We start from the raw sequence: 25,933 nt of genomic DNA on the forward strand, positions 1-25,933 counted from the left end.
GGCAGAGGCCGCGTCTCCTCGACTGCTTCAGACCACAGTCCCTTGAGACCGTGACGGTTCCGCAGCCTTACCGCAACTGCTAGGTATCAACGATTTTCAGTCAACGACGCATCGATATCCCCGGAAGGGGAGTCGTACACTGACATTACGGACGGAGCAATTTTACAAGTGACCCATGTTGAGCTTCATCGTCCGCCAGCACGGCTCGTTAGCCAGACAGGAGTCTGATTTCGGGAAGCATCCGGCTGACCGAACAGCAGGCCGTGGCAAGCGAAGATGGTAGAGCTTCGGCGTCGCCTGAGCTAACCTAAGGTATACTGCTGTACACTGATTTACCATGACATAGCTGGGGCTGCGGCCATTCGAGTTACTCTGTCGCTAACTAACATTATAGTTTACACAATCAGTCTATAACATTGTTCAAGGCATGAAGGTAGCAAACTGCACACTCTGAGATGATTGAATTGCATTCGCTGACATTCGACCGCGTTCAAAAAAGTGGTGAGGGGGGGGGGGGCTGGAGGAATTCAAGGGGGGATTCCAAAATTTTTGGGGTAGTCAGGGAGGGGGACTTGAAAGTTTTGCTCTGCCTATAGGGGGAGGGAACCTGAAAATATTTGACTCCCAACATTTTGATGTCGTCCAATGGTTCCAATGGTTCTAATGTTGGTAATAATTAAACAAAATCTAGAATCGTTTTGTTGTACTTTTATGTCTTTAATCTCGAAAAAGTCTAAAAACATATGAATGCCATTAAATTTTCGTAGAACAAGTTGGCCTTGTAATGGGCAGGAGCTTCAACTGTTGATAATTTTTCAATATTTCTATGCAATATATCAAACACAGTTTCTCGGTGTCTCTCTACAGCATGCTGAAAACACAATATTCAGTTGTCAACAAAGCCTGTTTGTCTAAATATTGGTGATAATTGAATGATGCAAATGCACGGTACACGTAGGCTGTGTTGGCAAGCTGAATACTGGATAGTTCAACATTCTGTAGGGAATAGAACAAGAACACAATTGTATAAACTGAGCAAAAATATTGTCCAAATAAAAAGTTAATACAACTACTGCCCTGCTACTACATACTGGCAGTGACAGTGATACATGTAGCTTTAAGAAGAGTTTCGGTCATAGGACACTCAATTGACAGTGAAACATACATCTACTTGTACACAAGATCCAGCCAGAGAGTAACACATAGAAGACTAGGGGACTAACAGTTACCATGGATTTTTGAATTCTGGCATATGAGAACAATCAAATATTAGAGAAAAAGATGGGTCACCATAATTGATCTTATACAAATATACGATGAAAAGTCAGTTTTTCTGAAATCACTAAAATCAATATATAAAACCATTCATTTCAAGTTCATGCAGTGAATGAAATTTTCACATCTCATTGTACCAATAACACAAAAGTAAAACTTTGAATAGTAAAGACTCTAATTTAAATGGAAAAATGTGTGACTAAATGGAATCTTTTATTTTTTATCAAATTTGCCATTATTGCACCCAAAATTTCTGAGATTAAAACATTAATTTCATGGAATATTTTAACCTTCCAGTATTGTCAATTTTGTAAAACATTTTATAAGTGGCATCTAAGTTGTATATGTCTTGTACTTTTGAAAAAAAATTTGGTAGATCACTGTGCTCTTTTTTTCACATTTGGTTAAACGTACAGGAATACACAATTTCATACTCTCTCATGATTGTCATTTAGTGTGCTTTTCTGCTGGTGCCATTGAACTGGCCAGAGTGGATAAACTCAAGTCGGCTTAGACTGAGATACCATATGCGGCTATATGGTAATTGGGGACACTTGAAAAGTTTTGAGGGTATTGAGGGGGGGACTTGAAATTTTTGATGATATTGAGGGGGAGTCTGAAAAAATAAGATTTCGATCGCGATTCCGCCAGTTCCCCCCCCCCCCCCCACCATGTTTTTTGAACGCGGCCTAATGGCCGTCTAGCACAGGTCAGCTGCAAGAGGCAAGCTGTGAAACAGCCCAATCCTTTTGATGTGTCAGGACTTCTGACATGTGTGCTGGCTGGCACAGCATTTCCAACTTTGAATAAAGTACTCTGAAGTTTTCTTACAGTGTAGCTGCAAAATTGTAGTGCTACGGTGAGGCGGTCGGTGATATTTGGTTTTTGCGACTTAACTCACCTGTAGCGCTACAATGCCAATAGCCCTGTAGAGGTGAAAATAGAGGTATTCTGTTAGTCGCTATTTGGGCTTGTACAACTCTAACAACCACGTCGATGATTGGTCAATGAAGAACAATAAACAAAAGAACAGCTATCTTTTGGAACAATTATATCATAACAAATGATATAATATGAAATTATAATTGTTGATATAATATGATATAATCATGATGTAATTGTTCCAAAAGATAGCTGTTAATAGGATATCATTGGTTTTGTTGTTTATTGTTCTTTATTGACCAATCATCGACGTGGTTCTTACGCAGTTGTTAGCGTGGTACTAGCCCGAATAGCAACTAACAGAATACCTCGAAAATAAGCGCACCTCATTGGACAAGGAGTGTTGATGTGATTACCAACTTCCAGTAATGGCGGCTCCCAGAAACACAGATGCCCAATGCCGCCCCAATGTTTATATTGGAACGCGATCGACGTGTTTGAACAAATTTCAGTAGTGATAAATCGGTACGACCAAATGCAGTAAACATGTAGCATTTCACATCAACGCGCCTGGTCCAGTGGGGTGCGCTTATTTTCACCTCTACAGGGCCATCGGCATTAATTGTAGTGCTACTGGTGAGCGAAGTCCCCAAACCCAAAATTCACCGACCATCTCACCGTAGCGCTATAATTTTGCAGGTATCTTACAGTGCATCTTGCTGATGGACACCATTCTAGGGAGGCCACCAGAGAAAGTCATACAGCAGTGCACCACAACATGTACAGTACTCCTTAGTTTACAGATGTATCTACATCTGTTAACAAAGTTTACAAAATTGCCAGGGTCGCATTTTTTATCTTCTTGATTAAAATTTCGAAGGCTTTCATATACTTCAAGTCACATAATATTAGCAAAATAGTCTGAAGATAGCATAATTTGTTTTCATCAATTTAATGCAGCCTACACATAACTTGCAAGTCCAAATGTGGCTGGTGTTATTAAAATAAAGTAGTCTGATCAGAAGTGAAACAGTTTGACTGGAAATAATTTACTAGTATTCTGAACTCCATCATATTAAACAAAGGCAATGCTGCAATTTCCCTTACATCTCTTTCTTTCCATGATGTTTGAAATTTAATCACAGTCTTGGTGTTTTTCTTACAGTTTTTTGAAAAAAGAATTCAGCCCTTTTGTGGATAAGTTGGCATCTGCACAAAGATTTCCGGCAAATCAACTTTTCAAGAAATGGACAATGCTGGATTCCTGGGTATAAATAGATCAACAGGTGAGAAATGTGTCTCAACCTTTTTAAACAACCTTTGTCTTTTTAGTATGTTTGGGTAGTTGACAAGTTGTTGGTGATAGACAATCAGAGAATTAGAAGGAACTCACCGACCTGTTTCCTTCCCTCTATGTTAACACCCTTGAACCACCATGGTTTGGCCCAAACCTATTGTTATCAAAGGTGATTGTGGACCTGCAAACTGGGAATGGGGACAAACAGGTCGTAGGACACTTTGACAGGAAAATTGTATAAATGTAGAGAATTACGCGGAGCCGTGTCAACTTTGAGCTTTGAGGAAAGAGTAGGCCAAATTTGAGCTTTGAAGGTGAGAAGTTGTGTGACTCTGCAAAAAAACATGCGTAAATGATGACGTCAAAGAGAGAAAATTCCATGGGATTATATACTGTATTTATCACATAAAGTCTTCTCATTTTTCGTTTGATGTGGATAGATCAAAATTATTGTCAAAACATTACGGGAATTTTAGGCTCCATTAACTTAGGAATACCCTACTTAGGAATACCCTACCCTTAGGAATACCCTGTCAGAAAAATGTAACAACTTAGCCGGCTATTGAACCACTCTTTTTTTTGGGAGTGGAGATTTAGCCGAGTGGTTCTGTCTGTGGCCTCTCAGCTAGGCGACTGATGCCGTATGTTGTGGGTTCGAAACCGATTGAAAACTATCCGAATTCCCTAGAGGATCAATTTAACAGACCTGCCTTTCCTACAATGGCACTACAATAACACCAGCTGGATTAGATAAACATAACAATGGAACATTCTCACCTTAGGGATTAAAAGTCTTCTGTTTGTCACCCGAGTTGCTCAGGTAAGGACTGGGTTTCAGGTACCATTCAAGTTAATGCGTCGTCCCCTAATGATGTCAAAATTTCAACTTGATTGGATTTATGAATGAAAGTATATACCTCTAACATTTGCACATCTCCTGGGTTATGGGCCACTTTACTCACTAAATGAAAGTAATCCATGTAAATAAAACACAAATTGCAATATATATATATATATATATATATATATATATATATATATATATATATATATATATATATATATATATATATGATTGTAAACTATATGCTTTGCAAAATTTAATATATTGTCCCTTCAACAATAAAATCAAGCCACCATTGAAATTTTTGGGTTAAAACAGTAAAGTCGCTCAAATTTACTGTGAATTGTTAAATACTAGGAACATAAATGGATGTTATGTTTTTAATTTTGAAGCCGCATCATCTGAAATCTGTGATAAATTTGCCAGGATTTTTGTCCCACTTGTAACAATTTCTTGTTCTTGTCCTAAATGTCTGTCATGTTCAACTTGTCATCACAACCTGTATATGTGTAATAGCCAATGCTATGATTGAGAATTATATCATACCAGTATACTGATGGCGCAAATACAGTGATCTGATTGGTTGAGACGTGAAAAAAACCGTGGTATATTGGCAATATACCACGGCTGGCATACACGCAAGCTCTCAGCTATTATAGCTTTGTCAATACCAGTGAATTTTGTGATGTCATACTGTCAGATTATTACTGATAATGTATCAAATTATCCAGCATTGTGGCCCAAGATGTTTTCTACATGTACAAATTCACAGGCATGGCCTAAACTATATACTGTAGCAATAATGTTCATCCCTATTTCCCTGTACATAGATCCACATTCCCCACTGAAAACAATAGGTGTGGGTCAAACCATTATGGTAACGGGGTTAAAACAAGTCAACAGAAGCCATAGATCTGCCACCCTCAGGGCAGATGTGATGAACCACTGACTGAATAGTGTTCTTGTTGATGCAAATTAATTCTACACATTACATGCATTAGAACAAGGCTATTTTTAGAATTCCTAAACTTGACCCAAAAAGTTCAAAAAAATTAAAATGAAGAGAGCAAAATGATCAACAGTAAAAGTAATACACATGGAGAGGTTGAAAGTCTGTCCCCATGTTGCATGTTGCCTTAATTCACTGTAATTTCTTGATAGTGTATTGTACAGATGTAGAAATAGATTTGGGTACTTTGAATAATCATTAGTGCGCCCTCTAGTCTAAATTGACACTCCACTTACTGAATCAAGTTGTCTCTGATACGTGATAATTTGACATATTACATGTACTGGTATTGAGTGGATGCGAAGAAATTTCCAGAAATTCATAAATAGACTCAAAGAGTTAGTGAGTTAGAGGGCACAATGGTGAGCATTCATTTGTCATCAAACTGATCAGGGGATCAGAAACTGAATATGATGTTATGGTTTTCAACAAAACTGACATGTATGTTGGTTTCTTGATTGATCCCGTATATAAATGTATGTGCACAGTCTGCTCTGATGTTTTAAAATTCATGAAGCTTTATGTGAAGTAGACTCACAGGGAACTTGGACTGCTGACAAAATAAAATATTCACTGTATTTATCTTCCTGAAATAAATATTCATGTTCCTGTTGTTTTCAACATAAAAATGATAATATACAGCAAAATGATAATGTACAGCCAAAAATCTGCTCAACATTATCATGACTTTACAACCTGTCTTAACTTTGAATTTACATCGGATTGTGATCCGCCAATAAGGGGTTGGGTGTTTCAGGCATACTGTACTAGTTTCTAAACTGTAAAACTTTGACATTGAAAATCACTGATTTTACATCTTTAGGGAGATTTCCGTGAAATGACAGAACAGTGAGAACAAGGAACATCATTGCACCAAACTTGACATCTTTGCCAAAGACCATTGAAATGAAGTATATTTTTTATCAAAACACAGAATGTTTAGGTGCATATGTAGATTGAATTGTATCCCTTGTATAATGTAGAGGTGATTGTTTACATGGCTGGTCACTTACTGTAAAGGAAGCTCCAATTACCATGGTGACGTTGTACTGTACCTAGCGGTAGCCTCAGTCTTTATAAACACTTTCAGGCCTGACTTTCTGGTAACTTACCATGTATAGGGATTTAGGCCTGAAAGGGTTAACAGTCACTTAACCCCTTGACTACCAAGGCCAATGTATTCCTATATACCAGGCACAGTATGTAAATATTGATAAAATCTTGTGTGTGGTCATTGCATAAACACTGCTAAGAGTAAAAATAAGTAAGTACCAATAAACCATATGTTTTCTAAATCAGCATGAAAATTTCCACTTTTTCATACATAAGTTTTGTATTTCCAGGTCACGTGACCGATCACATGTCACATCATGTGACCAGAGTTGGCAAAGAATATGAATATTTGAAGCATCAGGACGTCTTTTCAATCCATAAAATGACGCAAATTTGAATACAGTTGCAATTTTCATGGCATTGTCTTTACATATATGTAATTATAACTACCCTTTACTTTATTAATAAATGTACCTATTCGAGATTTTTCTCACAAAAGGCAGAGTAAATGAACCACAAACAGCATCTGACATGATTCTGTATTTGAAAATCAACACATTTTATATTTGTAAACACCTGCTTTATGTCTTCCTTGCGGAAACATGCATCTAAAATGGTTATGATTTATCAAAAAATAATTCACAATATTTAAAAATACATTTTAGGAACAACATATCACATGGCCAAACACATGACCAGTCATGTGACCAGTCATATTGATAATATGGCTGCTATAAAATTTCACAGGCTTAGCAAAAAATTGTATTTCCTCTAGTTTCGTTCACGAATATTGCTGTTAATAGAACATATTTACATATAAATCATTTGTTTTCAATAAATAAACAGTTCATTTCATTAAAAAAAACAAACCATAAACATCTTCGTGATCGTCCGTACTTCTGAAAACTGTAAACAATCAGCGCAAAAATCTGTGATCAGCCTGACCTTTCAGGGTCGAGGTCATGGGTCAAGTCATTTGCTTCCGGATTTTGGCCATACTCGGACGTACGGGGCGCAATCAAATATTCAGGCCAGATCGGAATACATCAATCTTAGTCGCGCTGCGTGCCGACGCCGAAATTATGGGAATTTTAGGGACAAAAATTAAGCAAATACGCCTATTTAACTGTGCGGATATTTCCGGCACTCTAGGTATATGGTAATTCAATATGGCGCCGGATATATCCGGCGCCATAGGTAGTCAAGGGGTTAATTACCTTTAAGCAAATTCATGTACCGGTATATCATTTGATATGAAAACAACAAAAAACTTTGATACATACTTTCAACATACATATATATATATATATATATATATATATATATATATATATATATATATATATATATATATATATATATATATATATATATTGATACATGTATTTATTGTCAACCAGATAAGTATACATTCTGTTTTGTTTACACATATAGCAAAACACATTGACAAAAGTAGATAGGATCAAAAGTTGCCTTTTATGGGCTGAAAACTTAGCATTGTAGACGTCTGTGTAGTCATTATTGTGTTGATGTTAAGTCTATAATGTTTGTATTTAATTTATAACAGAATATGGCAGGACAGACGTCTGTGTAGTCATTATTGTGTTGATGTTAAGTCTATAATGTTTGTATTTGAATTTATAACAGAATATGGCAGGACAGGTGCAGATTTCTCCTACACTGTTGCATTTATGGAAGAGTTTGATGGAATCTGATGTGGTGGATTGCCTCTGTCAATTGGTATGCAGTCAGATGTTGAAACACAAGGTCTTAATAGGTATTGTCTCCTTGTTCACTTTCAACAAAGTATTTACTTTTTGTTTATTTTTTTGTGTTTGTGTCACCAATGAAAGAGGGGTAAAATAGACTTTGGATATCAGCTTTGTTTTGCATGTATAAGTACTCAAGACATGTTCACTCTGAAGTCAGAGACATCTAACAATCCTACTTTCCACATTGATGTCTCCATGAACTTGGGAACACTGTCAACAAACACTCTGTTAATAAACAAAAAATGTCACAGAAAACATCCAGTGTTGAACTTGAAATTACAAGATTGAGACTTAAATTTTACAATTGTAATTTACCATGGAACAAAAAATTCAAAACTGAACCCCAAAACGAGCATTTTGAAACTGACACTGGTAGCAAAATGTTTTTCTTGTAATACAAATGTCAACTTTCAATATCACAACTAGAATGGTACATACTAGTAATCAGTGTACATGCACAGTCTCTCCACAAAGACACTGGTAGAGATGTTAGCCCTGGACTCATGAGCGGAATGTAGGATGGGCTACTTTTACACTCAGTCACCAAATGCCAAGGTGGTAGGAAGGGAATCAGGCATCCTTGTATAAAGTATAAGCAGCCCGCCCCATGTTCTGCCTATGAGTCCAGGGCTGTATACACATCTATACACAAAGACGACCGCATGCTTCCCCATGATTCAAAGCCATGCACTGCTGTACCCCATTTCGTTACACCCATGTGTTATGTAAAACTTGAAAACCTGTTTTCTCAACTTTGGAATGATCTTAAACACATCAATGAAAGCTAATAGTATATTCTCGAACAATACGTTGGAAAAGGACATGTATTATCGTAAAACTTGTGAGCAAAGCAGCACAGTGATTTGCATGTTTCAATGACCAACTTCAAAATGAAGTCACAAGAAGACACACACTTTCCATTCTTTGAAGAGTAGCTCAGTGTAACTCTTTTGGAGATATTTACATCTGAACGCCATGGAAGGTATGTCAATTGGGATTTAAAACAACTGCCGAAAATTGCCAGTGAATGCTTTCCTGGTAAATCCGTGTTTTCACTTCTGTGCTTGCTCATTGAATATTGATGTTACAATGCCTTCTGTGATTGCTCAGTAAAACGGTCATGACTCCTGCAATGGTCTCCTGCTGTAGAGTGTACACCAACTCATATTTTCTGTAAAATATTTGTTACAAATAGTCTCCTCTCTGTGCACCATCACAGGGTTCTCGCAGTGTGGTTGTTGATTTGCATTATCAGCACAGTATGTTGTAATGTTAAGGTAGAACATGCCTCAGGGACAGAAATTCCGGCTTTCAAATTTTTTCAATTCTCTGCTGACAGACCATTTTTGGGGGCTCATTTTAAAACTCTTGATGAAAGAAAAAGTTTTCACAGTCTTAGTTTTTTGAAAATCAAAAATTATGTCTTTCCCTAAGAGTTTTCACAGGGATTTCAGCCATTTTAAATTTGAATTATCAGGAAATCTTAGGTAATTTATCTCTATAGTACCAAGTTTGCACGCTGACCGTGACGCAATTTTCTTGCTTTGGTAAGAGAATGGTCAAAAGTTTCACTGAGGAAAGTTTGAGTAAAAGTTTAAATCTTTCACTTTCGAGGCGCATATTACTTAAATGAGACTCTATCAATATAAGAATATTTATATTTTAATGAACTTTTATCTGGTTCTTGAATCTAAAGGTAGTGGCTATCTCCTTTAAGGAACTAGGGTTGTATATTAAGTCAGTAGATTAATCTGTCAGAGTTCTGTCTTGAGACAAAAATGAGAAAAACACGGTAGAAAGATGATGGTTTTTGTCCCTTTACCAAACTTTCCGAAAGCGATTTTCAAACACTATTATAATAATGTATCCATGTTGTAATATCTGAGCAATCATATTTATTTTCTAGCTTTGATTCAGATGAACTGAAGGAAATGTTTTTAGAGCCAAGCATCAAAGAAGATATGGTTACCAGTCTTGGAGTAAGTGAAACTTGAAGTGGTTCTGATTAACTAGTAGGTAAGAATTATCACATTCCATTAACCCATTCATCAGCATGGTTTGACCCAACCCCATTGCACTGCTATATGCAGTCATGTCAGTGTAAGAAGATCATAACTGATATTTTTGATGAAACTGACTGAGAGTAACTTAGGTACATAGGCTAGATTTCAAAACCAAGTGAAATCTTTGTACAAGACCAGTGTTGAACATTTATTGGTCCATGTTTCACATTCATGTTATGACTGCTACTATTACAAAATGACACAACAGTTTGTACATATGACCCTTTTGTACTATGATGATGTACAGAGCAATGGATGGGATAAGGGTTATCCACACTCATAAGGTAGATTGTGCCTCAATTTGGACTGCTACAGTTTTACAATACTTTGCTGACATGCTACTTGTGAGGACTCAATTTTAAACTTGTCAGGAAAATAAAGTATTCACCTTGATTTTGTTAAAATCAAATATTTTATTTTCCTCATGGATTTAAAGGATTAGTAGCTGTAACTTTTGATAATTTGTTTCTTTTTTTGTCTTTAAATGCCAAAAGAACTACATTTGGGTTTTTTCTACTCCCCAAAGCATGTTGGGATACAAAGTATTCAGCTTGTACTCTGCATGTACTGTATTTTTTTGTCAACAATAATAATTCTAGTTTTTAATATCAGAATTCAAATGTCAACAATAACAGTGCATTTCACATTTATAGACACTGTGTTGACAAGCTAGATTGTGATTTAAAATGATTTTGGAGTAGAACAACAAAGAAACTTGAGTTGACGTTGAAAACAAAAACTGAAAAAAGTCATCAAAAGTTACAGATACTGTGCATTTATCATAAGGATAGCTTCCATTTGAATTTTAAGGAGTATTAATGAGATGATCATACAGTACAGGTTTGAGGTCAGGAAGTAATCCTTTGACATCTTAATATTGTTAAATTTTATTTAGTTTGTTCCAGCACTATGCAAATCTGCATGGTGACGCCTGATATCTATTTATTACTGACCAATCACAGACAAAATTAAAGGCAAACTCCATGTAAGCTGACAAATCACAGAAAACATGAAAGGCAAAATCCATGCAAACTGACCAATCACAGACAACATTAAAGGCAAACTCCGTGCAAACTGACCAATCACAGACAACATTAAAGGCACACTCCATGCAAACAGACCAATCACAGACAACATTAAAAGCAAATGCCATGCAAACTGACCAATCACAGACAACATTAAAGGCACACTCCATGCAAACTGACCAATCACAGACAACATTAAAGGCAAACTCCATGCAAACTGACCAATCACAGACAACATTAAAGGCACACTCCATGCAAACTGACCAATCACAGACAACATTAAAGGCAAATGCCATGCAAACTGACCAATCACAGACAACATTAAAGGCAAACTCCATGTAAGCTGACAAATCACAGAAAACATTAAAGGCACACTCAATGCAAACTGACCAATCACAGACAGCATTAAAGGCAAACTCCATGCAAACAGACCAATCACAGACAGCATTAAAGGCAAACTCCATGCAAACTGACCAATCACAGACAACATGAAAGGCAAACTCCATGCAGCCGCTAACTTTTGCTTTTTAATTTCACTTGCAAGACATGAAGACCACGGCAGTCAAGAAGGTGGTGATCACGTCATCAATGGTAGTAAAATGTGGATAACCAATGCGATTCAATCAGACTTGATGTGCTTGCTTGATAACACTGGTGATGAGCCCCTGCATCTGAATGAATCTATGATCTGTGTTGCTCTTGATATCAAAGGTAAACATTAATGCTTGAAGTCTCTGTGTTTTTTTCAGTGTCTTGTTTGCATTTAGAAATGACAGTGGTGTGATCTATTCCTTTACCCTTTCACACACCCCCCCCCCCCCCAATTTCCCTTTGTAGAGGTCCAACTTTACCATAGAAAACAATGGGATCGATACAAACCATGGTGGTGAAAGGGTTAAGCAGGATGAACACCAATACTTGGCTGGTTCACAAAGTGTAAAATATGTGTGAGGTGCATTGTTGTTGACGACTGAATTCAAATCTTGACTGAAAGTCAGCATTTAACAATAGCAATGCAGCTTATGAATGCACAGATTGTATTGATAAGCTGAGTACAAGTCTTAGTTTAGTTTATACATGCCAAGGAACTGTGGTTGATACAGAACAAAATACTGCAAAAAAGTTTAATACTAAAAGTTATTGATTTGTGTTAAATGGCAAGTTGCTTTAATTTGCAATGATTTTTTCCCTAATTTTTAATCAACTGCATTTGCTTGTTCAGCTTTCAAATTACCTTTCATTACACAATGTTGAACTTGACAAGTACATTTTATTCCAGAGTAGAAATCAAACATAAACAATAACAGTAGACAGTGGGTTGACAAGCAAAGGAAATGGTGTTTCAACATGTTTTGGAGAGTAGAAGAAAAACTTGCGATTGATATATGAATACAGGATTAGTGAAAACATTGACAGAAGTACTTAAAACACAGCCTTTTTGATATTGTGCCATGATTCAATAGACTCTGTATGATGTCAAGTAACCAAATCCTGACAAAGACATCTAGCACTGCAGAAATGACACAGGGAACAGACTTAGCAGACACTGAGACACAAGCAACAGCTGCCACACTCCAAGCAGTGAGGGCGCTTCATTAGTTTAATTTACATAACAAAGGCAAAAGGATAAGGACACTTTCTAATGTAAGAGACACAAATAAATAAGGGCATTTTATTCATTACTCAGGTCACATCAAGTCCGGTCAGTACAAGGATATCTGCTTCGAAATTTCTGTGCTGTGCCCATGTTATTGTCATCAAGTAAGGTCAGTACTTTATATTATTGCCTGAATATATGGGTTTATGTGCCGGACAGTTTGCCCAACGCCAGGAGGGTATAATGTCTCCTGCTGCAAGGGTACATGTATTCGGGTAATAATATTTTTATTACATGCCTTCACAGTTAACATTTAGTTACATGCTGGGCATTCTCAAACAATTTTACCATTATCGACCAGCATCAAACAGATTTTAACAAATAGCAGTGCGCAAATGGATATTTTACATCTAGCATTAAGTGTCTCCATGTACCATGACAATGAAAACATTGAAGGGCTTCATCGGACTGGGTAACTATGAAAACCAGTCCGTACATCGTTCACACGGCACTGCTAACTCCCTGGATATTCTAATCAAATCAGTGCACTGATTTGCACTCACATGAAGGCATGTAATAAAAGGATATCAGTGTCAAAATTTTGGTGTTTTGTCCATATTTTTGATTTTCTGTGAGTCTTGCCAGCATGGCTGATTTTGTTCAGTTGTCAGTAAAACCAAAAAAAGGAAAATTTAATATTCGTGGTAAGCGTTACCTTCACAGACATTTTACCTCAGGAAACTTTATGCCGTGATAAATTCTTGCACCAAAAAATCATACAAACTATATATTATTTGACATTGAATACAAACACCATAATATTAAAATGATCACACTGTCCCAATGTTCTTTCAAGGTTTATATCATCTTAATGTAAATGACCCATGGGTGCATTTAAGCATAGAAGTATTTTCATTGTAATAACACCGTCATTTGCAATTGCCAGATAATTCAGCATTAAGTGACAAGAAATATGATGTAAATCTGTACAAATTTCCCCCTCCACATGTAAAATACCCAGGATTCAGCTTGTCAGCATATTGTACACATCTTCATGCTCATAAATAGGTCAAAGGTCAAGCCAAATATTTTCAATGATATGGTATGCTAAATCATGGCATAAATTGTTGACATGTGTTTTCTCTTCACATCATCATTTCTGAATCTAGAAATCTGTTTACAATAGCTGTAAAATGAATCTGAGATAAATAATTAATCTGCTGTTGATGAAGTCAAGGATCCATCCTACTGATGAAGGCAAAATCCTCAACTAATTTGTGAAACTTTTTGTATATATTCATGAACAAATAAAAGTGTGAATGTTTATATTGGCAGACATTTATAATTTCAAATATTGATAAATTTAACACAATTTCTTTCCATTGATCCAACTTTGCACCTTGATCCCTGATTTGTATTCATGTATGTGATAGAGATTATTTGAAAGTTTACTTTAGGAAAGTTGAACAAATGTTTAAGTCTTCAAATTTTGAGATACATACAACATTAAGACTCAAATATACTGGCCAAGGTCTTTTGAAAAATGCACTTAAACTGAATCTTTCCAAGTGCACCTTTTGTTGTTACATATACGGTAATTATATTGAACATTGTCTTCGAGTTGTGTTCACATGGTTGATGAAAATCATCATTATTTTTAGAGGTGTTTGATGATCTTTCATGAAAAAAAAAACAAATGTAAGAAGTACAGCTATTCTGGTTCTAATCTTTCTCATTCTGAAACTTTCTTATTTTCTCATTGTTTTCAATGGGCTGGATGTACCTACATACAGCAAAATAACTCTGTTTTTGTTCCATTGAATTTAAATTTATAACATGTTTAGTGGTTTTCTTTTATTCTGTCTCCACAGCAATGTATCTGCAAGGTTAGAGACATCACCAGACTTGCCTCCATGGCTGAGCTCAAGAGTAGAAGGCTAGTCAGAGAAATGGCCGATACCTGTCTGCAATACTGGGATGGAATGGATTCTACAGATGATGTCTTCATCAGCAGATACTGCAGGGATTTCAGGTATGCACGGGTTATGATCTTCATTCCAGATTATTAACAAAAGCACACACATTTATTATATGATCCTTACCAGCATTTTGTGCCCCTGATACTGCCGCGCCACTCAGTCAGTTTTGTAAATTCTCCTTAGCAGCTCCCTGACCTTTGGAACTCTCTGCTCTTGGACATAAAAACTTCTCCAAATGACAACTGCACTTTCAAAAAATGCTCAAAAACTTGCATCTTTCAAAGAGCATTTTTAGCTCACATTTGGTTATACCAATGTGAGTTTATCGTATAAGCTGAAGTTGATGGCGTCTGTATGTATGTGTGTATGTATGTATGTATGTATGTATGTACAGTATGTCCGTCAACATCAAAAACACGCAAACCGCTGCACATTTCAGCTTGGTATTTGGTGTGTGGATGCATCCTGGGCTATAGATGGGATTTTGTTCAAATGAAGTCTGCATTGCCAAAATTATGCAAATGAGCTTACAAAATGTGAAAATGGTCAAGAATTAATATCTCGAGAACCGCTGTTTTGATTGATTTGAAAATTTGTGTGCAAGTACCTTAGGTGAACCTTATACAGTTTTATGAATATTGTGAAGATATCTTTAATTATGAATTTTTGCTGAATTTTTTGGTGATTTTTCTCATTTTCAATAAAAATTATTCTTCTCTGAAACCGCCAGCCCAATCGCTCTCAAATTTTGGTTGGATCTTTGCGAGGGTGTTACTCTTCTAATTTGTTGAAATTATGACAAAATTTGGAAAATTACTATTTTGGAGCAATTTTGTTATTTTTGGTCAAAAAATCTTAAACAGTATTTTCTTTTTAAAACCCCTGGACAGACAGCTTTTATATTTTGTACACAGACGTACAGACATGACAATAGTCAGATATGTGGAAATTGTCCTGAAATATACAAATTTGTATTTTTAAGACAATATTGTCATTTTTGGTCAAGAAAACTTGTTCTCAAAATTACTTGTTTGATAGCTTTGTAATTTGGTATAAAGCTCCGAGGGATGTTATTAGATAAATTTTCTGCTCAAAGTGTTGGGAAACCCCCAAATTTGTATATTTTAGGTAATTTTCTCAGTTTGTGACCTTAAATGACCTACACCAACCCAGTATATGTTGTGAGACCGTTTCGAAGGCTGTGAACATAATTTTGTCATATTTGGTATCAATTTGTAGGAAAATTTGATCCAGAAAACAAAGCTGAGGTGAATTTTTTCATTGCAGACCAATTTTTGCAACTTTTCTATGTAAGACATACAAGAACTAATGAGAAATTTGGATCCAGGATAATTCCAGATGTTGTAATCACCGCCCACAGTGGAAGGCATTTCACTATCTGTAACTAACTTAAGTGCTGTTTACATTAGAATGATAACACTCATAGCATTAATTAAAAACTCCCCAAGGTTGTAAATACATTTCCTGTAATCTGGCGTTATATAATACCAAGGGATGGAACATTTGATATTCAGGAGGGGGTAGGGTCTATAAGATTGGTGAGGTAGCATTACTTTTTACAGATCCCTGTACATTTTTTTACCCACTTCCACCTTTCTTTTTATCAAGCCTTCTCTGTCTATTTTTGTTGTGGACATTTGCTTATGTATTTAGGATCTGCTTGCCATTGCTATAGAAGTTGATATGCATGTTCCTAAAGATGTCATTCTTGTTTTTCCTGGTTTAACTATTTCTCGAATTGACCAATTCGAACCGAATGTGAGCACACTGTCCTTGACGGTATTTTTATGTATTTATTCTCCTCATCATCCCCAAAGTGCCAATTTGCACTGAGCAATTATGTTGCAAATTTGAGCTGCATTTTACTCAAGGGTGATTTTGGAAGGGATAAACGGTCAAAGTCGCTGGACTTAGGTTTCCCTTTAAAACACAGCCATATTGATATTGTCCCATGATTCAATAGACTCTGTATGATTCAAGTAACCAGAATCTTGACAAAGATGTCTAGAACTGCAGAAATGATACAGGGAACAGACTTAGCAGACACTGAGACACAAGCAACAGCTGCCACACTCCAAGCAGTGAGGGCGCTTCCTCAGTTTATTTACATAACAAAGGCAAAAGAATAAGGACACTTTCTAATGTAAGAGACACAAATCAATAAGGTCATTTTATTCATTACTCAGGTCACATCAAGTCCTGTCAGTACAAGGATATCAGCTTCCAAATTTCTGTGCTGTGCCCATGTTTTCAACATCAAGTCAGGTCAGTATTTTATATTATTGCCTGAATATATGGATTTATGCGCCGGGCAGTTTGCCCAATGCCAGGAGGGCATATTTTCTCTTGCTGCAAGGGCACATGTATTCAGGTAATAATATTTTCATTACATGCCTTCACAGTTAACATTTAGTTACATGCTGGGCATTCTCAAACAATTTTACCATTATCGACCAGCATCAATCAGATTTTAACAAATAGCAGTGTGCAAAAGGATATTTTACATCTAGCACTTAGTGTCTACATGTACCATGATAATGAAAATGTTGAAGGGCTTCATCGTACTGGGTAACTATGAAAACCGGTCCGTACATCGTTCACACTGCACTGCTTACTCCCTGGATATTCTAATCAAATCAGCACACTGATTTGCACTCACAAGAAGGCATGTAATAAAAGGATATCACTGTCAAATTTTGGTGTTTTGTCCATATTTTTGATTTTCTGTGAGTCTTGCGAGCATGGCTGATTTTAATCAGTTGTCAGTAAAACAAAAAAAGGAAAATTTAATATTCGTGGTAAGCATTACCTTCACAGACATTTTACCTCAGGAAACTTTATGCCATAATTTCTTTCACCAAAAATTATCCAAACTATACTAAATGTTTAGTGGTTTTCTTTTATTCTGTCTCCACAGCAATGTATCTGCAAGGTTAGAGACATCACCAGACTTGCCTCCATGGCTAAGCTCAAGAGTGGAAGGCTAGTCAGAGAAACGGCTGATACCTGTCTGCAATACTGGGATGGAATGGGTTCGTCAGCAGATACTTTAGGGATTTCAGGTATGCAGGGGTTATGCTCTTCATTCCAGATTATTAACAAAAGCACACACATTTATGATATGATCCTTACCAGCATTTTGTCCCCTGATAATGTCAAGCCACTCAGTTTTGTAAATTCTCCTCAGCAGCTTATGTCTTTTTAAACTCTGTGTCCTTGGACATAAAAACTTCTCCAAATGTCAACACTTTCAAACAATGCTCAAATACTTGCACTTTGCCCCTACTGGCCAAACACACAGGAATTTGCAGTTCTATTTTCTGCTTCAGGTAAGCTTTAGAGAAAGTGCAAGTCTTCCATATCAAGGTAACTAACTTAGATCTTAGACTCTGGATTTATAATTTAATTTAATGCAATGGTTGTTTCTATTCTGTCTCCACAGCAATGTATCTGCAGGGTTAGAGACATCACCAGACTTGCCTCCATGGCTAAGCTCAAGAGTGGAAGGCCAGTCAGAGAAACTGCCGATGCCTGTCTGCAATACTGGGATGGAATGGATTTTACAGATGATGTCTTCATCAGCAGATACTACAGGGATTTCAGATATGCAGGGGTATGCTCTTCATTCCAGATTATTTACAGTAATACGTACATAATTCTCCATACTTATGATATCATGGATATCAACCATGCAAGCATCTTATGCTACAGAGCCCCTAAATCAAGGGCTCAAAGTCATCAGTAAAATCACCTACGCAATATCAAAACAGGTAATAGAATATGTGTTATCCAAACTAAGGGTCTGTGTACAACAACTTTTGCTCACCACATTGGTATAGGGGCACTCTCTTGACCATCCTTGCAATATCTCCTGAGCAATCAAGTTCTGTAAATATTCAGACTCATTAACAAAGTGGCTCATCTGAAGGAGTCTGTAAATTATAAAACCTTAGGATAAGCAACCATGCAATATGTTTTCATTACAAATCACAAGTGCAGTGCCAGAACCACAGTAGAACTATTAGTAGATTGTCTGGTCTGTCATAGAGATAGAACAACTCACTGCACAATGCCAGGTAATTTATTTGACTGTATAGGATATTAAAGAAATGAGAAGTACAAGTTCAGAAATTCAGCCTGTTGGTACAGATTCTGTCATATTATGTAGAGCTGTAATCCCCTAGGAAAAAACTGGTTGGCCTGTGAATGCAACTTGTACAAGCAGAAATATTAATGTGTGTAGAGACAGCATGAGTATTTTTCCATGTTAGCTTTTTGTAACATACTCATATTTCCAGCACTGCTAGAGTTCACCATTACTTTTTTGTAGTTACAGTAGTGAGAGCTGTCAGAGATATAGGATGAGATCTGCCATGATAGAAGACAGAATATCTGGACAAAGAAAGTCAGCAGTTATTTCCTTGACAACAGTGTTGAATTGTTTGAGTTACCATGGCAATACCTACCATGTTTGACACAATTTTATGACACAGTGCTTTGTCTTTGTTTACACTGAAAGGACCATTCAGCGTTCCATGTAACCAATAATTTTTTTTTTAATAATTTAATTCAAATGCAATGGTTGTTCTATTGTATCTCCACAGCAATGTATCTGCAAGGTTAGAGACATCACCAGACTTGCCTCCATGGCTAAGCTCAAGAGTGGAAGGCCAGTCACAGAAACTGCTGATACCTGTCTGCAATACTGGGATGGAATGGATTTTACAGAAGATGTTTAATTGGACTGTGCTGAAGGTAATTCACCAACTGTAGTTTAGTTTCTTTGGAATATCTCTCATCACAAACCCTGTTTTTGTGACTGAGTCCATGCTGTTCCATTGATGTGTACAGATGTCATGTCAACAGATTAGCTCTCAAGGATATCAGCTCAAAATACAGCATTTCCTAGTTCGATGTAACAATTCATATTTGTTAGTTTTAAATGCTAAGTCTCTCAAATACTTATCGGGTTAATTTTTTTTCAGAGAGGCAGGTCAAGTTTATTAACACAGTAAAGAGAAATTTGTTCAATGCAAAATATTTTGACAGACTTGATCATTTAAAATGGTAAAACCACGTATTGACATGATTTCCCAGCTTAAATACACACAACCGTGATGATATTCACTGACTTGACCTGATGGTGATAGTTTACACCACAAAGATATGTACTACTGTAAACTAATGCTTTATACATGTACATTAATTTTTATGCTGATTTTGAATGGTCTACTCTTAAATGTTTTCAGAAGTGCATTTACAGGCAGTTCTCCCCTTACTTTTTATGTTCTGTGTACAACCACATCACTTCCAAAATTTGTCACTTCAATTGAACATTAGTCTTTTGTATTTAATTTTAGTTCAATCTCATCCTTAATGTCTTATCAAGTCACACAGATACCTCTTGTCTTGTGTAATACAGATAATATGTCTTGGATAATGTAACTTGAGTTCATAGACTGTATTATTAATTGTTTTCTAAATACTGTTTGTTTCTTTGTATCAGGGACATAATGAGTATATACAATGAGCCACCACCAGGCATGTGTGTAGTTCCTGATAAAGACGATATCACAAAGGTCAGTCATACAATTTATCTAATCACCCTCCATGTCACTGAAACTTAATATCTTGTCAAGTACCCTACCACTGGTCATGGAATCAATTCTTGTTTGTAATTATTCCATTAGCAGTCATCACAAAATGCTTCCATGCAACAATTTTACTTTTAATTTGCTGTGTACATACATATACCTCAGAAACATTTATAATGAAAAGACAAAACAGACAAATGTTCTTTTCTTTGTAACACTGTATGTGAACAATATAATTTCTGATACAGAGAAATTCTATGATTTTTATATGCACATGTAATACCGCTTACTTCTGTTTCTTCACAGGTGCATGCACTTATTACGGGACCCTTTGACACCCCTTATGAGTGTGGTTTCTCCCACTTCCTTATTAGGTTTCCTCCAGATTATCCAATCAGACCCCCTAGAGTCAAGTTAATTAACACAGGTGATGGTAAAGTTCGGTTTAATCCAAACCTCTATCGAAATGGCAAAGTCTGTCCTAGTATTCTAGGGTAAGTAATTTCCTCCATTGCATGACCTTCTTTACCAAGTGTCTGTGCTGTGTGTCTGGCTGCTATCAACTTTTCATTTCTTTATGGTCTGTTTAGTTTCATTCAAACCCATTTTTCTACTTTCGTATGATGCCATTCTTTGGGCTCACTGTCTGTGTATGATAAATATTCAAATTACATGTATGCACACAGTAGGCAGTCGAATGATTGACTCTGAAACAGAACTGTAATGTAATGTTTGGTAGTCACATACACATGGAAATTACTTGTACATTGACTTTGTCACACATACATACATACATACAATAACATACATGCATGCATACATGCATACATACATGAATACATGCATACATAACCGGTACACACATGCATGCATGCATGCGTACATACATAAATATACGTACATATGTTCATCTTTTTGTGAACTTATATATGCCAGTATATATATATATATATATATATATATATATATATATATATATATATATATATATATATATATATATAAAGAGAGAGAGAGAGAGAGAGAGAGAGAGAGAGAGCAATCTATACATACTGTCGTCTACGGTACATTCATTAACGCATACATCAGTGTACAGGCATCTAAAGGCATACATTATACTGGGTGTACCTTCAATTGCTCTGTAAACACACATGCATATATTGACTCAAGTAATTAGAAATACAGATTTATTTCATAATATATTTTATTATACGTAACAGAACCTGGTCAGGGCCAGCATGGAGTCCAGCACAAAGTTTATCCAGTGTTCTTATATCAATACAGTCATTAATGAATGAAAAACCCTACCACAATGAACCAGGCTTTGAACAAGTAAGTGTTTACTAAAAGTTTTTACTTTTGATTTAGTGTCTACTATCTTTCGTTAATAATCATACTTTAAAAGGCATGTAGCAGAAACTTTTAATGGTTTTTAACAAGCTTTGTTTTGTACAACAAAAAGTTCTTGTTCTCCCCAAATCTTTTTAAAAAAACACCTGCTATATAGCTTGCCAACACAGTGTCTATGTGTGAAGAATGTACTGCTAATGATATCAATGCAGTCTACCCATATACAGGCTGAGTTGACAAGCTGAAAATTGTATCTGAACCTGCTTTGAGTAGAACAAGAAAGGTAGTTGGTATAGAAAACAAAATGGTGGAAAAGTCATCAAACGTTACAGCTACTAACAAGGACAACAAAAAGCAAGTGTACAACAAGCATGCTGGCAATCAATGTTGCATTAAAGGCGGAGCCTCCCTTTAAAAGGGCGCCAACTTATGGCGGCGTTCATTGTGTAAGTGGACACCAAACAGGTAACATGAGGGCACATGCTCCAGAAAATGCCACTTTTTAATGTTTTCCGACTGCAAAAACGTTGACACACTGCCAAGCGGTTAGCACGAAGCTGCTGCTGATCAAACCCTGTGCTTATATTCAAATTCTAACTTGACTGGACGACGTTTTTTAAGGAAATTCGAGTGTGGTGCTGAGGAATAAATGACCGTTGGCAATTTGAACCGACCGTCAATCAAACGGTTATATAAGCTCTGTTTGCAGGATTAGCAAAAGGTGACAAAAGATTGAGATCAGTTTGTGTAATTAATGTTATAGAAATCAAACATCGTACTGGCCATGTGTTTGACTGGGAGGAGAACTCCACTAATGCGAGAACCTGGGATTGAAAAGTGCGGCTTTAAGTCTATCTAATGTGCCCATCTCAATCTCTGGTACTTTCAAAGTGGATGTTTTACTGCTCATCGACACTTTGTCTATCTTTTCTTTCAAATGAAATGTTTATCAATCTTTATCAATACATCCCAATGTTTCCTTAAAGCCGCACTTTTCAATCCCAGGTTCTCGCATTAGTGGAGTTCTCCTCCCAGTCAAACACTTGGCCAGTACGATGTTTGATTTCTATAACATTAATTACACAAAGTGATCTCAACCTTCTGTCATCTTTTGCTAATCCTGCAAACAGAGTTTATACAAGCGTTTGATTGACGGTCAGTTCAAATCACCAACAGTCATTGATTTCCCACCACAAATGCTCGAATTTCCTAAAAATTGTCTTCAGTTGCGTTAGACTTTGAATATAACCACAGAGTTTGATCTGCAGCAACTTCGCACTGACCGCTTGGCAGTCTGCCTGCGTTTTTACGGCTGGGGAAAATTAAAAAGTGGCATTTTCTGGAGTGTGTGCCTGCGTGTTGCCTGTTTAGTATCCAATTACACAGTGAACGCCGCCATAGCTTCGCGTCCCTGTAAAGGGAGGCTCCGCCTTTAAGGCTATCTAATGGGTCCATCTCCATCTCTGATATTATCAAAAGTAGATGTCTGAAATACTCATTGACACACTAACTTTTCTTTCAAATGAAATGTTTATCAATCTTTATCAAAAAATTTCCTATTAGAAAAAAAATTATAATTAAGTTGTGGCTTTAACCTTTCACCCCCAGTTCCCTGTATACAGGTCCAACTTTACCATAGAAAACAATGGATTTGGGACAAACCATGGTGGTGAAAGGGTTAAGAAAGGTATTCCCTCAGTCAAAGTGTGGAACCCTGAATAGCGCCCCCAGTGGTGGATTTGTATTTTCCCTTTGCTACCTTAGCATAGGCTTACTATGGCAAAGAGCTTATTTGTCAATCACCAAAAATCAAATATAATTTTTTTTAGCAAAATTCCACTGACCATTGAACTGAATGATGTGGCATGAATTTTAAAAAGGCTAAATCTTGATGTTCAAACACAATTTGAAAAAGTGTAGCTCTCTCAAATCACAGTCCAATACTTTGGCAGAACATTGCAAATATGTTGGATTGCAAAAGTCAGGTTTGTAACTAATCTTAATTGCATAGTGTTTGACATGCAGCATTTGTATGATTTATTGTATTACATGACCACTCACACAGTGGATCTCAGACTCATGAATTTCAAAATTTCAAGTTGTAGTTACCATCCATAGATATCAGACCAACAAGTTATATTCATATTCTGTCCCTAGTTCCATAACCATGAGGTACAACAATGATTATCAATTGACAGCTACTGCAGGGTCAGTAATGCTAAGTTTTGATGATTTTTTTCATTGTTTTTTTTTTATATATACATTTTTACTTCTTATCTTACTCCCCAAACAATGCTGAAACACCATTTACTTGTCTACTTAGAGTCTACCATATATGTATAAAATGCATTGTTATTGTTTACATTTGACTTCTAGTCCAGACCAGAAGTCAAATTTTAACAATAACAATGCAGTTTACACATGTACAGGCTGAGTTGACAAGCTGATCACTGTATATCAACATGCTTTTGGGAGTAGAACAAGGAATTATGGTTCACATTCAAAAATAATAATTCAAAATAATATCATCTAAAGTTAGCATTACTGGCCATTTAATCATAGACTCTTATACTTTATTTCTAGGAGAGACAGAGTGGTGACGACCAGAGATACAATGACTGTATCGGATACAATGTATCAGATACAATGACTGTATCAGACATGAAACCATACAGGTAGCTGTTTGTGAAATGTTAGTAAATACCTCAGACAAAGTTCCAGATGAGCTTAGGTAAGTATAGTCATTGCAGTTATTGCACAGTCCAATCTTAGTGTTTAAAAACATTTACCACAGCCTTAGTAGAAAGAGTGGAGAACGAAAAGAAATGAATGCTTTATTTCAGGTACCGTACAGTCATCCAATCAACTATAGTCATCTGTTCTATTTGATTGTTTGAGGGCGCTGTTTACCTCAAACACTGGTGTTCATATGGCTCTTACTAGACTGTAGACAGTGACTTGTATAGCTATGCCTGTACTATGCGTATGAAATGGTGAGAAGTTAGTGCAATTGAGTCATGAAATGCCGGATAACAAAGCAATTAAATGCAAACAGTAATTAGCATTTGCTAGAAGCTACAAACACCGTGATCCAACAGTTTTGCCAAATCTATCAGAAAGAATTTTGGTGTTCATTAGAAACGACATCATTCATAAAATGGTATCTTTACAAATTGATGTCATACCTGCCATAGACAAAGTACAGTGGCCAATAATGGCTGCTATCACTGAAAATTATTGTGAGTAAAACTTCTTGAATGTTGTACCTTTCAAGTTAAGAGAACTTGAGGTAGTAACTTTACTAGGTCTGCAGTCTATGTATATAATTCTTACAATTAACAATCATTTAAACTTGGAGGAAATAAATGTGATATTTTCAACGCAAAAGGGGGCCAACCACTACATTAGGAGAGTGATTTAAATTTTTTTTTGCTTGCAGACGACTGAAACAATGGTAATTCAAGTCATGAAATTCAAATCTTAGTGTACATTATTGTTATTTTCATTATTCTAATTGATATTTTATTGTCATTGTGTTTCAGAGATGTGATGGAGAAATCATTTCCAGAATTTTATGATTATTACACATCAACTGTCAATTACAGCTTGTATTTATCAGAGCAAACAATACCGGTGTATACAATACTAATTAGCATAGTTCTTTCAAGATTCTGAGTTAGTAACTCGTTTACCAAAAATTAGAAATGCTGAGTTTTCACGAATTAAAAAAATACCGCTTTCAATGTCTTGCACTGTACAAATTTTCATACTAGAGAAACAAACATACCTCATCCCTGCGTTATCTCTTATAGGGATGTAATAAAATTCCTGATTTTCAGAAGCATGTGAAAATTTATATATCCATAAGCTTCAAAATGAGCCCCCACAAGTGGTAGGCCACAAGAATATTTTAAAAGTTTGAGAGTCGAAATATATGTCCCCGCGACACAGTCTACCTTAACTCCTCTTTTCAGTGATTGCATGACTTTACAAACCATTACTCATCAGCAACTTTAGCAAGTTGACTGAATTAGATTTCTCAGAAATCATCTGGCTTGCTTGGCAATTCATTTGATTTATATCCAAATATGGCATCTCTGTATTGCAATAGTTACTTGAAGAAATGATGGTGTCTATAATCAGCAGAAATAATAATACAAGTACATGTTGCC

General features: G+C 36.2%; 1 protein-coding gene across 8 annotated transcripts; it reads left to right on the forward strand.

Annotated features, from left to right (window-relative positions):
• Positions 1 to 56: 56 nt before the first annotated feature.
• LOC139123686 (ubiquitin-conjugating enzyme E2 Z-like) lies at positions 57 to 24,464 on the forward strand. 8 transcript variants are annotated; one of them, XM_070689854.1, is made up of 14 exons: positions 67 to 312; positions 3,323 to 3,443; positions 8,008 to 8,137; positions 10,039 to 10,148; positions 11,765 to 11,931; positions 12,908 to 12,986; positions 14,689 to 14,849; positions 17,735 to 17,879; positions 18,260 to 18,587; positions 19,422 to 19,572; positions 20,324 to 20,396; positions 20,718 to 20,905; positions 21,632 to 21,743; positions 24,345 to 24,464. In XM_070689854.1, the coding sequence occupies exons 11-14, from the start codon at positions 20,331 to 20,333 to the stop codon at positions 24,438 to 24,440; spliced, it is 462 nt and encodes a 153-aa protein (XP_070545955.1). In that variant the 5' UTR covers positions 67 to 312; positions 3,323 to 3,443; positions 8,008 to 8,137; positions 10,039 to 10,148; positions 11,765 to 11,931; positions 12,908 to 12,986; positions 14,689 to 14,849; positions 17,735 to 17,879; positions 18,260 to 18,587; positions 19,422 to 19,572; positions 20,324 to 20,330; the 3' UTR covers positions 24,441 to 24,464. The 8 variants fall into 8 exon arrangements, 7 of the variants coding, with proteins under 7 accessions (XP_070545955.1, XP_070545957.1, XP_070545956.1 ...); XM_070689856.1 differs by having other exon boundaries at positions 10,039 to 10,144; XR_011549757.1 differs by lacking the exon at positions 10,039 to 10,148 and having other exon boundaries at positions 57 to 312; positions 20,786 to 20,905; positions 24,345 to 24,443.
• Positions 24,465 to 25,933: the final 1,469 nt, after the last annotated feature.

Source organism: Ptychodera flava, assembly GCF_041260155.1.
Source record: "Ptychodera flava strain L36383 chromosome 23 unlocalized genomic scaffold, AS_Pfla_20210202 Scaffold_23__1_contigs__length_28996876_pilon, whole genome shotgun sequence".
NCBI classification, from domain to species: Eukaryota; Metazoa; Hemichordata; class Enteropneusta; family Ptychoderidae; genus Ptychodera; species Ptychodera flava.

Coding starts and splice junctions, on each gene's coding strand:
- LOC139123686 (XM_070689853.1), top strand. Junction 20,906..21,631: donor GTCTGTCCTAGTATTCTAGG/GTAAGTAATTTC, acceptor TATACGTAACAG/AACCTGGTCAGGGCCAGCAT. Junction 21,744..24,344: donor ATGAACCAGGCTTTGAACAA/GTAAGTGTTTAC, acceptor CTTTATTTCTAG/GAGAGACAGAGTGGTGACGA.